We start from the raw sequence: 12,930 nt of genomic DNA on the forward strand, positions 1-12,930 counted from the left end.
ATCCTGATCATTCCAGGTCCTGAACATTGGAGTCCCAAAGGACGAAGTTGTTATTCCTGGAACAGAGACTCTGAGAGGATTAGCCATTTGTCAAACTCAATCCAAAGGTTTGGGGTGACAAATCCCAGCTGTGTAATGACTGTCGAGGAGTCTGTGAGGTCTTATCTGATGAATCTGTGCAGATCTCTGCGAACCATCATGTCTCATAAGCATGACAATCCGAAAATGCACCAGGAAGATTTGGTGGAAGCGGTCGAGGCTGAAACGCAGGCCACTCACCTTGAGGATCTCTCCAAGAAGGACAAAGCTGTTGAGCTGCTCGAGGACAGCGGCCATAGCGCAGTGCTGACTCCGGAGAACAATGCTCGAGTGCTGCGGAAAATCGACGTCAGGATCCTGCCCATCATCCTGGGAATATATTTCCTGCAATCGCTGGACAAGACGACCCTCGCATATGCTTCTGTCTTCGGGCTCATTGAAAAGACAGGCCTGCATGGCTTACAGTATTCGTGGCTGGGATCTGTCGTCTATCTCGCGCAACTTGTGTGCCAGCCACTCGTGGCTTACATCCTGGTAAAACTACCATTGGGAAAGTTCCTTGCTCTTTCAGTGTTTGCCTGGGGCGCTGTCCTGTCTGCGATGCCAGCGGCTCATAATTTCGGAGGACTGCTTGTTTGCCGAATGTTTCTCGGGATTTGGGAAGCAGGCGTCGGTAAGCACTGCCTCTGGGAACCATCAGCTGTTGAAAATAAATACTTATTGACCATGTGTGGGAGTCCAGCGCCGGCTTTCATTGCTGTAACTCAAATGTGGTACCGGAGACGAGAGCAGCCTGTGAGGCTGGGCGCATGGTACGCAATGAACGGTATCACAAACATGGTGCGTGTATTACTGGTCTGCTAACGGTGCTTTTTTATACTGATTTATTGTACGTACGCATAGTTTGGCAGCCTCCTCTCTTGGGGTCTCGGGCATATTCATTCCTCCACGTTTGCTCCTTATCAAGTCCGTTATCCCTAATCTAATCTGAGAGACGTACGATATCTGGCTTACACTAGAGACAGATTATCTTCCTTTTCTTTGGCCTTATTACTGTGGTATTCTCAGCCATCGTACTGTAAGTTGGAACTTCTTAGATTGATCCAGATGCGCGATTTGTGGTCCCTAGTCTCATAGTCTAGATTCTTCATGCCTGATTCTCCCATGAAAACCAACTTCCTGAAGGATGAAGACAAACTCGTTGCCATTGAAAGGTGCGTAAATAGAATTGCTCTGTGTTGTCAAGTACTCACCCCGTCGTTTTAGACTGCGAATGAACCAGCAGGGTATCAAGAATTACGTTTGGAAGTGGGATCATGTGAAGGAGGCTTTTCTGGATTTGAAAACTTGGCTCTGGTTTGCCATGTTGTTCTCTATTTCGTAAGTGTAAACACACAGTATCTGCAAAAAAGGCTTGCTCATCATGAGTTTAGAATTCCCAGCGGCGGTGTTTCAACGTTCGGTCCCCTGATTATCCAGGGCTTCGGCTTCGACCAGTTTACGACAATTCTTTTTAACATGCCCTTTGGAGCAGTTCAGCTGATATCGACAATGGGGGGTGCATGGTTGGCAATGGTTTGGAAAGTTAAAGGACCGGTTCTTATGTTTTTGTCGATTCCACCCATCATCGGGTGTGTTATGCTACTCGTTATTGCCCACGACGCCGCACACAGAGGCCCCTTGCTGGTGGGATATTATCTGGTAAGCCTGTTATGATTATCTTTCGAAGCTCGCCCTGTTAACGTGTCTGGTGAGATATCTGTCTACCCAGGAATAAGTAAGCATCATCAGGAGATTGATTTAGGTTCTTTTCAGTACTGATACGGGTTTCAGCTCCATTGATCTACTCCTGGTCGGCAGGAAATACCGCTGGAGAGACCAAGAAGAAGATTACTACGGCTTTCATGATTGTGGGACAATGTGCTGGTAATGTGAGTACGAATGCAGAGCGGTCTACGAAACTCAACACAGCTAACCGGCCCAGGTCATTGGACCAACCTTGTATACAACGGAGGAAGCGCCCCTATATCGTCGTGGTCTTATATCTAAGTGAGTTGCAATCCAGCATTAATACTACACGTCGGATATAATTTCTGACTAGGATTGTTTAGCCTTGCGCTGTTCATTGTCTTGATAGTGCTATATGCGTATGTAATCCCTGACATGACCTTCCCACAACTCCTCAACGCATATCTGACGAAAGATGATTACACAGGATTCAAATGGGATACTTAAAGATTCTCAATCGCAAGCATGAACAGAAGCGAGAGAGCATGGGCAAACAAGCCAAAATGGTTGATCACTCGATGAATGCTCTTCGTGCAGCCGACGAAGATACGGAGGCCGTGAAAGCTTCACAGAATCAAGGCCACGACAATTCACTTGATGACTTGACCGACTGGCAAAATGAGGACTTTGTGTACGTATACTAAGAAGGCGCCCTTCGCCAAAAGATTGAGGAGTTGGTCGTATTATTTTATGTAGTACGTTGTACTGTAAATACTAGGGCAGACTATGTCTCCTCCCTAATCGTAGCCAACCCAGGAGCTACGATAATGCATTGAATCATATTTACAATGTATGCACCATCCAGACTCGAGATTCGGAAATTCTCAACCTTGAAGACATCTTTCTGAAACCGATACGTGATTATTAATATATAACACTTCAATTGATGAATAGTCGACCCCCACCCAAACTCCATATAAGCGAGGAGTTCTTTCCGGATGAGGTGAGAGCATCGGATGTCTCCGCCCCCGCCTTTCTGACCTGGGAGGCTTTGCAAACCTGTCTCTCCTAACAACAAGAGAGAATCCCCTTTTACGTGCTTGAGTGCGCCATTCAATAAAAATGGAGTCGGATGTTTCTCCAAATGTTTCTACAGTAGTGACAGGAAAGAAGAGGATTCCTGTAAGATCACGACGTCGATATTGAATCGGACATGTGCCGACAGACACGGCTGACAGATCTGCTAGAAAGCTTGCAGTTCTTGCCGACAATCGAAGGTGAGACGATGCTAATTCGAAGCAAAAGAAAATTGCTTCAAGAATGGTGGCTAAGTCCAATGGTGGTGCAGGTGAAGTGCGATGGAAAGAGACCATGTTCGAGGCAAGTGGACCCGGCAACTCCGACTTGAAAGACTATGCATATAGTTAGAGTGCCTTAGCATTTGCTCATCATTCTTGCAGATGTCATGCGACTGGAAAAAACTGCGTTTTCTTCGAAGTGCCAAAAGATCCTACCATCGAGTACGAATTGCCACATTGGATCTGAAACAGCTTTGTACTTATCTCCCCCTTCTGACAGACTAAATTATGTACACAGGAGAATCGAGAACCTCGAATTCGAGGTGCGGCGTCTGGCTGAACAACTGAATGAAGTGCGACAGCTGCTTCAGCGCTCCAATTCACAGACGGTACCGTCTCAGATACCGCGGCCTCAAATAGACGTGGATCCATCATTGCCGCAGCAAGTCTATGGTGGTGGAAGCATCTTCACACAAACACCGCAGTCCGCCCAGCTGGACAGTTTGACGTACTTTTCAGCGTCTGAGATGGATAAAAACACTACCAGTCATGACCAGCGGTCGCAGTTGGGCTCTGCTCCAGGGGAAATCCCCATACAGTCGCTGCTCGAACCCCATCCTGCCCCGAGCATGAAGAGGAAACGCTCTCATTTCGAAATACAAGATGGACCTGTCCCTGATTTTATCATGAAGGGATTGATCACTAGAGAGCATGCCATTTTGGCGTTTACAACGTGAGTGAGCTATGTGAGACAGCCTAAATGGCCAGTGTTTAATTGGTTGCAAAATTCTTAACAGCTTTTTCGAAGGATGTGTATGTTGGGAAATGACATCGTTCCTTGAACGTGGATCGGGTGAACTTACGGGTGACAATAGGATCGATTTATTCCGATATTTGATCCGCAATGCGATACCTTTGAAAGTATCCGTTCTCGCAGCAGTATTTTGTTCAATGCCATCTGTACAATAGGTTGCCGCGTCATGAACAGTAAGAGAACACTTGCCTTGATCTGCTCATGCGACCATGCGAGGCCGTGATGCTAATCTTCTACTCAAAGGATCGGATTTTCACATGTCAGATCTATTAAATGTCGAGTTGAAGAAGTGTGTCAACATTGTGATCCAGAATCAGAGAATGAGTTGTTTGGAATCAGTCCAAGCAATGCTGGTTATAGCGTGCTACACCTCCGAGCGCTCGCTATTCTTGTCTTTTGCGACGCGGATGGCGCTCGATTTGAAACTACACGAAGCGTATGGAGAACTAATACAACGACTGTCTCTACGAGATCCTGACGAATCATCTCGTGGCGCTAATATTCATAATGAATTCGACCAAGAGGGGCGGTTGCTGATGCGCAAGGCTAGGATTTGGTTTGGCCTTTTGGTTCTTGAGCATATGTCCGTCCATGAGATCAAGGCTCTTTCTTCATAGATGCTGACGGAGATTAGCTTCTGCGTGGATGCAGGCAAACCCCCAGCGATCCGGGAAACTGGAGATACGCGTCGGTGTAGAATACTGCTGAACCATCCATCCTCAACGGCGTTGGATTTACGTCTGCTTTCTCAGGTTGAGGTATGATCATCTCACCAGGTCTATTCATAGGAGAGAATATCTTGATACTAATATTTTTGTCGCTCCTTATAGCTGAACTTTCTGAGAGGTGAGCTCAGAAGCAACTTTTGTGCTGTCCGTGTGCAATGAACTGAACTGGCACAGCCAAGACGAATGACTCGCTGAGCAAAGAGGCGAGTCTCGATCGATTAGATGTCAATGATTTCGTTCGCGATGCAAAACTTGACCTTGACGTGTGGTTTGAGTACGTGATTCCACGCTTCAATTCCAACCAGACATAATTGCTAATGTTTTGTGATAACAGTGATTGGGTTAGGATAATGAGTAAGACCTATTGCCACAAAAGTTGCGGGGCTTTTTGTTTTGGATCAACTAACGTTTGTTCCTTTCCACTTTCACCGATATCAGAGAGTTCGAAGAAGGCAGGAGACGAGAGGTCATCACTTTTGGTTAACCTCGGGATACAGAAATGTTGGGCGGAGATGATGGTATATTGCAAAGTGCTGAGATATATGGGGGTGGAAAATGTTGCGTACGTCCAAGACGCCACTCTTACAACCCTTGACGAATGCAGCCATTGCCCTCACCAGTCTCTCTTTTCGAACTAACCGAAATGAAAATCGTTAGAGCCATCTCTCCCACAGAACAGGATCTCCTCCTCAAAGCCAAGATGAGCGCGAGAAAGCACCTCCAGCTCATCACCGCCGAGCCGGCCCATTACCTCAGGAAATTGAGATATGCTATGGATTTTGTGTGGGCCAAGTTTGCCTTTTGCTTCCTGCTCCTGCTGAAGCTCGCACGGCTGATGCCCGGAAGCCCCGACGAAAACCGCCAACTCCTGGAGGAAGGGAATCAGATGCTGGAGGAGATCTCGTCCAGTGCTGACGGGACAACAGACCATCATCATGGAGGACAAGACCACGGCCCCGGTACCGGCAACGACAACAATATCTACCTGCAAATCCTCAAGCTTAGCATCGAAAAATTCGGCAAGACTGTGCGGGAGACAACGAAGGCGGCGGCTCACACAGATACAGGTACGAACATCATTCAGACAGACCATCATCACCATCACCAGGAAGAAGAGGGCGGAACAGCCGCTGGTGCAGGATCATTCTGGGAACTGTTCGACGCGCAGACCGACCTGCAGTCCTTTGTGCCGCGACAGTTCGTCTTCGAGTGGGATTTTCCAGGCCTCAACCTCTTCTATTTCCCAACTACGTGGCAGGATTTTTTCAGTGATTTTTCTTTGAATGTGTAAATATATATCTCTTTTATTTACTTTGTGTATAAATAACATAGCTAGATAACATCCATCCATCCATTTCTACCGCATCTAAAGAAACGGAAGTAGGAAAATAAAGGCCTGAAACAATAAAGTCTAGGTATTTCCTAAACACGGAACAAAAAGAAATTCTTTCCCATGTCTTTTTCGTCCTTGTCACTCACGTGTTGAACTGAACAGGACCTTGAAAAAAAAATAACTGGCACACCCATTGATTGATTGACTGATTGGTATATCATGCAAAAGTCGAAAATGTAAGTTTTCGACGTCAAGAACAAAGTCTGTCTGTTAAAGAAGATCGTCTGCATCATTTACAACATACTGTCTCTCTTTTCTTTTCGTTTTTTTTTTCTTGTTTGATTCCATAGACGAGCTTAACCAATCGCTCTCATGACGAGTTCCACTCTGTAGAGATGGGAAATTCATCAGTCACCAATTGTCACGTCAGATCATAGAAGGAGGAAGGCGTAAAGGAGACAAATAACATACGTTGCAAACGTTCCTGCAGACACAGGCATCGCCCTGAGAAGAGTCGGTCCGAGACCTCTCCAGAACCCACCGAATCCCTCCGCGGCAAACGTCTTGCGGAAGCAGTCCGTCATGCTCTTGAACTTCTGCTCAGCACCGAACCCGTCGCTCTGCATCTTGCTCTTGACGACATCGAACGGGTAGCTGGCGAGCCAGAGGGCCTCGCCGGCGAGACCGCCGTAGGTGGCGACCTTAATGCTGGAGATGTCCTCGCGCTTGATGTTGTTGCGCTTTGCGTCCTGGTTCATGAGATACTCGAAGGTCAGGAACCACACGCCGTACGCTTGCGCTTCTCGGTAGACGGTGACCACTTGTCCGCGGAAGAGACCACGCAGGACGCCCTCGTGAGCGGACAGCTTGCGGACGCAGTCGAGGGGCCCGTCGTACAGCCGCTGAGCGCCATGGGGCTGGGTCTGCAGGCGGATACGGACATGCTCGATGGGTCCCGAGAGCACCGAGTTGGTAATACCGGCGAAGGCTCCAGCAAGGTAATACTGCGTGTAGGTAAGACCATGAATGCCAGGGTTCTTTTTCGCGTTGATTTCCTCGAAACGTCTCCGTGCCTCATGGAAGGCACCGAATTGAACGCTGACCTGCAACGGAGCTTAGTACTTGAAACCCCAAATAAGAAAACAGACGGTATAGAAGAATCTCGGACAGAGCGCCCGCGATTCTTGGATGGCAGAAGAATTAGATACCTACACAAGCTCCAATTCCAATCAATGGGGTCAAGGTGCCCTTGTAGAAAGCCAAGGGGCCTTCATTTTTCAGGATTTTGGAGGCGCAGTCGAAGGCGCTTGAGTACTGAGAGGTCGTCTGCAGTCGCACCTTGACAATATCTGTCGAGGGTTAGATTAGATATATAAATGACCAGTCAATGGCCAATCGAGAATGCCTTGACTGCGTGAACGTACCAAAAGGTTGACCTGTCTGGAAATTAGCCTCATTCTATTTTAGCTTGTGTCGAAATGAAATAATGAGATTTGAAGGAATACAGTAGACCATTTCACACAGCAATTGGGGTAAGAGACGCTCTCGGGCAGTAGCCAGACAAGTCACGTTATCAACAGTTGGAATTGGAGTTAAACGTGACCGCGCCAATCAAAACCATAAATTTTCGAACAGTCAAACAGCACGAAAATGTCCTTGAAAAGAGATATCAACATACCCATCAGAACCTGAGTAATCCCCCCCGCGGCACCTGCAAAGAGGTCCTTGGCAGTCCGCACCCACCCTCCACTCTGCAGGTCCTTCTCCGTCTTGTCCCAGTCTTCCATCTTGCACGTTCCAGGACCACTATTTGAACGGTGCTCGCCAGGCAGGTCAGGTGCCGGAGTGCGTCTCGTCTCTGCTCCTGGAAGAAAATCAACTGGGAACTTTGGCCTGGCTGGGGGGTTCGTTTATCTTTTCAATCTGACCCTAACTTATCCACCAGGGCCGATGGCGCAAGGCCCAAGTATCGCTGTGTCCGCGATGTCAGCGACGGACGTGATTCGCCAATGCCGCCGACCCACGTGATGCGGCCCCGCCGACCGGCCGGCCAGAGACGTCAAGCCCGCGGAAAGCTCAAAAAAAGAATGTCGAGTCGGAGAAGTTGTCCATGCGACCCTCAGACGACTTGCTGGTCTTGCCTTGCCTGCGGGCCTAGACCAGTTCACCATGCAGAAGAGAGCGATTCTGAGGGTATGGATTTGACATCTCCGTTGAATCTCCAATTGATGATGACGAGCTGACCTGTCTCTAGCTTTGTCGATGTCAGCCCATCGACTCGGCCCGCGCCGTCAGGAACGGAAGAAAACAGCTTCCACCGTCAAGACGATATGAGTTCCACACGTCCTCTCGCGTAGATCAATCTGGCCAGGCTACTGCCGCAGCAAACGAGGAAGACAGCGTGGCCTCCCGATCGTCGTTACCTCGTAAATTCGGTGGAGGATGGGGAGCCGGACTGTCAAGGAAGACTTCCGGTCTCAGCGCAAGTGAGGAAGCAAGCAGACAAGCTATTTTAGCAGCGACAAAGGGGCCTGAGCAGAGTTTGCAATCTAAAGAATCTGAGGAACCCAAAGAGTCTAGGATTGGAGGATGGGGAGGTGGACTGTCAAGGAAAACTTCCAGCCTGAGCACAAGTGAGAAAGCAAGCAGACAAGCTGTCTTATCAGCAACACAGGGACCTGAGCAGAGTTCACAATCTAAGGAATCTGAAGAGTCCAGGGGTGGAGCATGGGAAGCTGGACTACCAAGGAAAACCTCTGGTCTCAGCACAAGTGAGGAAGCAAGCAGCCAAGATATTTCAGCAGCGACAAAGGGACCTGAGCAGAGTTCACAATCCAAAGAATCTGAGGAACCTAAAGAATCTAGGAGTGGAGGATGGGGAGCCGGACTATCAAGAAAGACTTCCAGCCTGAGCACAAATGAGGAACCAAGCAGACAAGCTATCTTATCAGCAACACAGGGACCTGAGCAGAGTTCACCATCCAAAGAATCTGAGGAATCTAAAGAGTCCAGGATTAGAGGATGGGGAGGTGGACTGTTAAGGAAAACTTCTGGTCTGAGTGCAAGTGAGGAAGCAAGCAGACAAGCTATCTTATCGGCGAAACAGGGACCTGAGCAAAGTCCGCAATCCAAGGAATCCAAGGAATCCAGGGAACCCAAGGAATTCAAGGAATCCAAAGAGTCCAGGATTGGAGGGTGGGGAGCTGGACTGTCAAGGAGAACTTTCGGTCTGAGTGCAAGTGAGGAAGCAAGCAGACAGGCTATCTTATCGGCGACACGGGAACCTGAGCAGAGCTCGCAATCCAAGGAGGATAGCAATGCGCCGTCGGGAAGCAGTGATGATCCCCTGACGATCGTGACGAACCGCGCGAACCCGTATCGTTCGGGTCAACCAGGGCTCCGTCCTAGGAAGCGGTTGCAGCCAGGAAATATCGCAGTCCCCCCACATCTCCGCGCCGAGGATTGGGACTGTCCGGAGTGCCGCTTCAGATGTTTCGGAAAACATGCCCAGTGCCCATGTTGCCACACCACCCGCCCAGAGCTTTTGCCTGCATTCAAGCGGGTGGACCTTTCGGAACAGAATATCACGATTCGAAAGTTGGCTCAGTCAGTGCTAACCGACTGGCAAGAAGGAAAGCTTGACGACCCAGGTAGCGATCGCACTGGTCTCTCAGCCCGGGAGAAGGCAATGCTCGAGCATGCCAATCGACGGGCTAACTCCGAGGCCCGTGATGAGTCAAGATCCCAGACGTCAACAGAGGCATCGTCGGAAGAGCCTTCCTCTCGAAGCTGGAGATGGATGGACCCATCCGAAGAAGAGGTGGATGTTCAATCGCAGAAGTCGTCCAAGCGTCCGAAGAACACCAGACAGCAAGAGTCCGAATTTGAGGACGAGGAATATGACGAAGACGAGATTCGACGCCGCAGAGAGGAGCGGAAGCGTAAAAAGAAATTGAAGGAGCAGCAAAAAGAGGCTGATGCAGCCCCCAGTCCTCTTTATCTTCCAGAATTCATCAGTGTCATCAATCTGGCAGACGTCCTTGGTGTTCGACCTGCACAATTCGTTGCACGCATGGAGGAAATGGGTTTCGAAGGGGTGACGTACAACCACGTGCTGGATGCGGAGACCGCGGGGCTGATCGCGTCCGAGTACAATTTTGAGCCAATCTTCGAGAAGGATGAAGATGATTTGGTGGCTGCGCCTGAACCGGAGGACAAGTCTGTTCTACCCCCGCGGCCGCCGGTGGTGACTATTATGGGTCACGTTGACCACGGCAAAACCACGATTCTCGACTGGCTCCGTAAATCCTCCATCGCAGCTTCTGAGCACGGAGGTATCACCCAGCATATCGGTGCTTTCTCCGTGTCGATGCCATCCGGCAAGACTATCACATTCCTGGATACGCCCGGCCATGCTGCATTTCTGGATATGCGCCGTCGCGGCGCCAACATGACCGATATTGTGGTCCTGGTTGTGGCTGCGGATGACAGTGTCAAGCCGCAGACCGTCGAGGCAATCAAGCATGCCAAAGAGGCGGATGTTCCCATCATTGTGGCCATCAACAAGATTGACAAAGACAATGTCAACCCTGAGAGAGTTAAGCAGGATCTTGCGCGTCACAGCGTCGATGTTGAAGACTATGGAGGTGATGTCCAAGCAATCTGTGTCAGTGGCAAGACGGGCCAGGGGATGTTGGAGCTTGAGGAGGCGATTGTGACACTGTCCGAGCTTCTCGACCATCGAGCTCCTATCGACGGAAACGCAGAAGGTTGGGTTGTTGAAGCTACGACGAAGAAAGTCGGCCGCGTTGCGACCGTCCTCGTGAGACGAGGAACACTACGTCCGGGAGATATCATTGTCGCCGGTACGACTTGGGCTCGTATCCGTACCCTGAAAAATGAGCACGGCGTTGCAATCAACGAGGCTACGCCCGGAATGCCAGTCGAGATCGATGGCTGGAAGGAGCAGCCTGAGGCCGGTGCTGAAGTCCTTCAGGCTCCCAGCGAGCAGAAGGCCAAGGACGTTGTTGCATATCGACTGGAGAAGACGGAGACTCAAAAGTTGAGCGAAGACATGGCCGCCATCAATGAATCTCGCAAAGAAACTCTCGAGAAACGGCGCCGAGAAGAAGCCCAGGAGGAGGAAGGGGACGAGGAAGCTGAGGAGGCGGCATCCGGGCCAAGACCGATCAATTTCCTGATCAAAGCGGATGTCTCTGGCTCGGCCGAGGCACTGGTGAATTCAGTTTCTGCCATCGGCAACAATGAAATCTTTGCCCACATTCTCCGTTCCGGGGTTGGTCCCATCACCGAGTTCGATGTCAAGCACGCTGCCATGGCAGACGCAAACATCATTTCTTTCAACATGACTATCGATCCAAACATTCAGCGGATGGCCGAAACCCAGGGCGTGAGGATCTTGAACCACAACATCATCTACGAATTGATCGACGACGTGAAGGCTAAAATGAGCGAACACTTGCCTCCGGCTGTGTCTCAGCGCGTCACCGGTGAGGCTGAAATCGGGCAGATCTTCCACATCACCGTCAAGGGGCGGGAGACGACTGCCATTGCAGGCTGCAAAGTCCGCAACGGCGTCATTAGTCGAGCCAAGAAGGTTCGAGTTCTGAGAGGGAAGGAGGTCATCTATGATGGTGAGTTGTTCTTCAGACCCCCCTTTCTTTATTTTTGACTTTATGTATTCTGACTTTCGAAATCACAGGTGCTATTGCTTCCCTCAAGAACGTCAAGAAAGATGTCACGGAGATGCGCAAGGACACCGAATGTGGTATGGGTTTCGAAGGCTGGACCGACTTTGCCGTTGGCGATCACGTCCAGTGCTACGAGGAGATCTACGAGAAGAGATATCTCTGAGCGTAGTTTCCTTTCTTCCCCTACCCAACCCAACCCTCTCCTCGTCCCCCTTTTCTTCTGATCTATGCTGTAATTGTATAATGACATCTCTGTTCGTGTCTTTGACCCCACACATTCATGGCATAAGACAGGGATATGATATGATATGATAGAGTGTAGGTACCTGGTTGCATATATGGAGTTTATCTGTGTTTGTTTACTCTTTCAGTCGGTCTCAGCCACCTTCCTGTATTTTTTTTCTCATCTCTTGCTGAGATTTGGGATTTCCATTGGACTTCCATGTACATGTACAGTATTCTTATCCTTTTTTGGGTCAAAAGTCCTTCCGCGTTATGGTAACGATATGAGGGGAGAGATCTCATTCATGTGTTTAGTGAAGATATAAGACTTGTTTAAAAACATTACTTCCCAAATTCGCTCTCAGTGATGCATTCAGATGAAACATAAATCATGGATTCTACTCCCGGCCCCCGTCGTGTCGCCTGGGAGGATCACCAAAGAACTACCGTACAGGGTATCAAAAAATCAAACAAGAAAAAGACAGCGACGGCAACAACAACAGCTAAAGTACAGGCATGAAAAAATAATCAAAAAAGTTCGTTTCCCAAGAAGAGCTAAAGTGTACATGATCAAAAAGGTCCAGGCATGCAAATAATCAATCAAATAGAATCAAGACGGCGGGCGGCACCGGCCCAAGCCCTAAGGCGGTCCAGGAGGTCCAACTGTCTGAAAACAAAAAGAAAAAAGAAATTACGGGAAGAAACAAGAATACATCAAAGAAAGGCGAACCTAAAACACAAACGCAGCACGGCTGGAGGATGGCGTGAAGACGAGACGTAACGGAGTCGCTTTGGCCACCCCGGCCCAAGGCCTAATTTGATCGTCGGGCGGTCCAGGGGCGGACTTGCTTGGAGACGGCGGAAACGATAGATAGCATCGTCTACCCCTCCTTGGCCCGAACACACCGGAGGAGATGGTGGTCCAAGGAGGGGTAGAACTGCTGAAGAAGAAGGTCGTGGGGGATTTGTCTCCAAGCAAGCGCGAAACACGATCCGAAACGGTCAACTGGTGGTAAAAGAACACAAGGCATGTTAGTAGAGGACTTGAGAGAGGGGT

At 49.4% G+C, this 12,930-nt stretch overlaps 3 protein-coding genes across 3 annotated transcripts; 2 read left to right on the top strand and 1 right to left on the bottom strand.

Annotated features, from left to right (window-relative positions):
* Window positions 1-198: 198 nt before the first annotated feature.
* VTN77DRAFT_1295 (uncharacterized protein) lies at window positions 199-5,898 on the top strand (the record flags this gene model as incomplete). The annotated part of the gene is made up of 24 exons (XM_069417010.1): window positions 199-712; window positions 782-879; window positions 943-1,005; window positions 1,065-1,117; window positions 1,182-1,253; window positions 1,306-1,419; window positions 1,473-1,740; window positions 1,795-1,816; window positions 1,873-1,970; window positions 2,024-2,088; window positions 2,151-2,186; window positions 2,255-2,458; window positions 3,015-3,044; window positions 3,228-3,287; window positions 3,364-3,798; window positions 3,863-3,878; window positions 3,941-4,052; window positions 4,123-4,462; window positions 4,514-4,637; window positions 4,710-4,725; window positions 4,782-4,881; window positions 4,942-4,961; window positions 5,046-5,169; window positions 5,265-5,898. The coding sequence occupies 24 exons, from the start codon at window positions 199-201 to the stop codon at window positions 5,896-5,898; spliced, it is 3,618 nt and encodes a 1,205-aa protein (XP_069280249.1).
* A 398-nt stretch (window positions 5,899-6,296) lies between these two features.
* On the bottom strand, window positions 6,297-7,727 carry VTN77DRAFT_1296 (uncharacterized protein; the record flags this gene model as incomplete). Its single annotated transcript, XM_069417011.1, has 5 exons — window positions 6,297-6,327; window positions 6,412-7,043; window positions 7,153-7,289; window positions 7,365-7,376; window positions 7,619-7,727. 5 exons carry the CDS (start codon window positions 7,725-7,727, stop codon window positions 6,297-6,299), a joined length of 921 nt encoding a protein of 306 aa, XP_069280250.1.
* A 382-nt stretch (window positions 7,728-8,109) lies between these two features.
* On the top strand, window positions 8,110-11,814 carry VTN77DRAFT_1297 (uncharacterized protein; the record flags this gene model as incomplete). Its single annotated transcript, XM_069417012.1, has 3 exons — window positions 8,110-8,133; window positions 8,195-11,594; window positions 11,663-11,814. The coding sequence occupies 3 exons, from the start codon at window positions 8,110-8,112 to the stop codon at window positions 11,812-11,814; spliced, it is 3,576 nt and encodes a 1,191-aa protein (XP_069280251.1).
* Window positions 11,815-12,930: the final 1,116 nt, after the last annotated feature.

Source organism: Rasamsonia byssochlamydoides (genome assembly GCF_041956645.1).
Source record: "Rasamsonia byssochlamydoides strain NRRL 3658 unplaced genomic scaffold VTN77scaffold_12, whole genome shotgun sequence".
Taxonomy (NCBI): Eukaryota; Fungi; Ascomycota; class Eurotiomycetes; order Eurotiales; family Trichocomaceae; genus Rasamsonia; species Rasamsonia byssochlamydoides.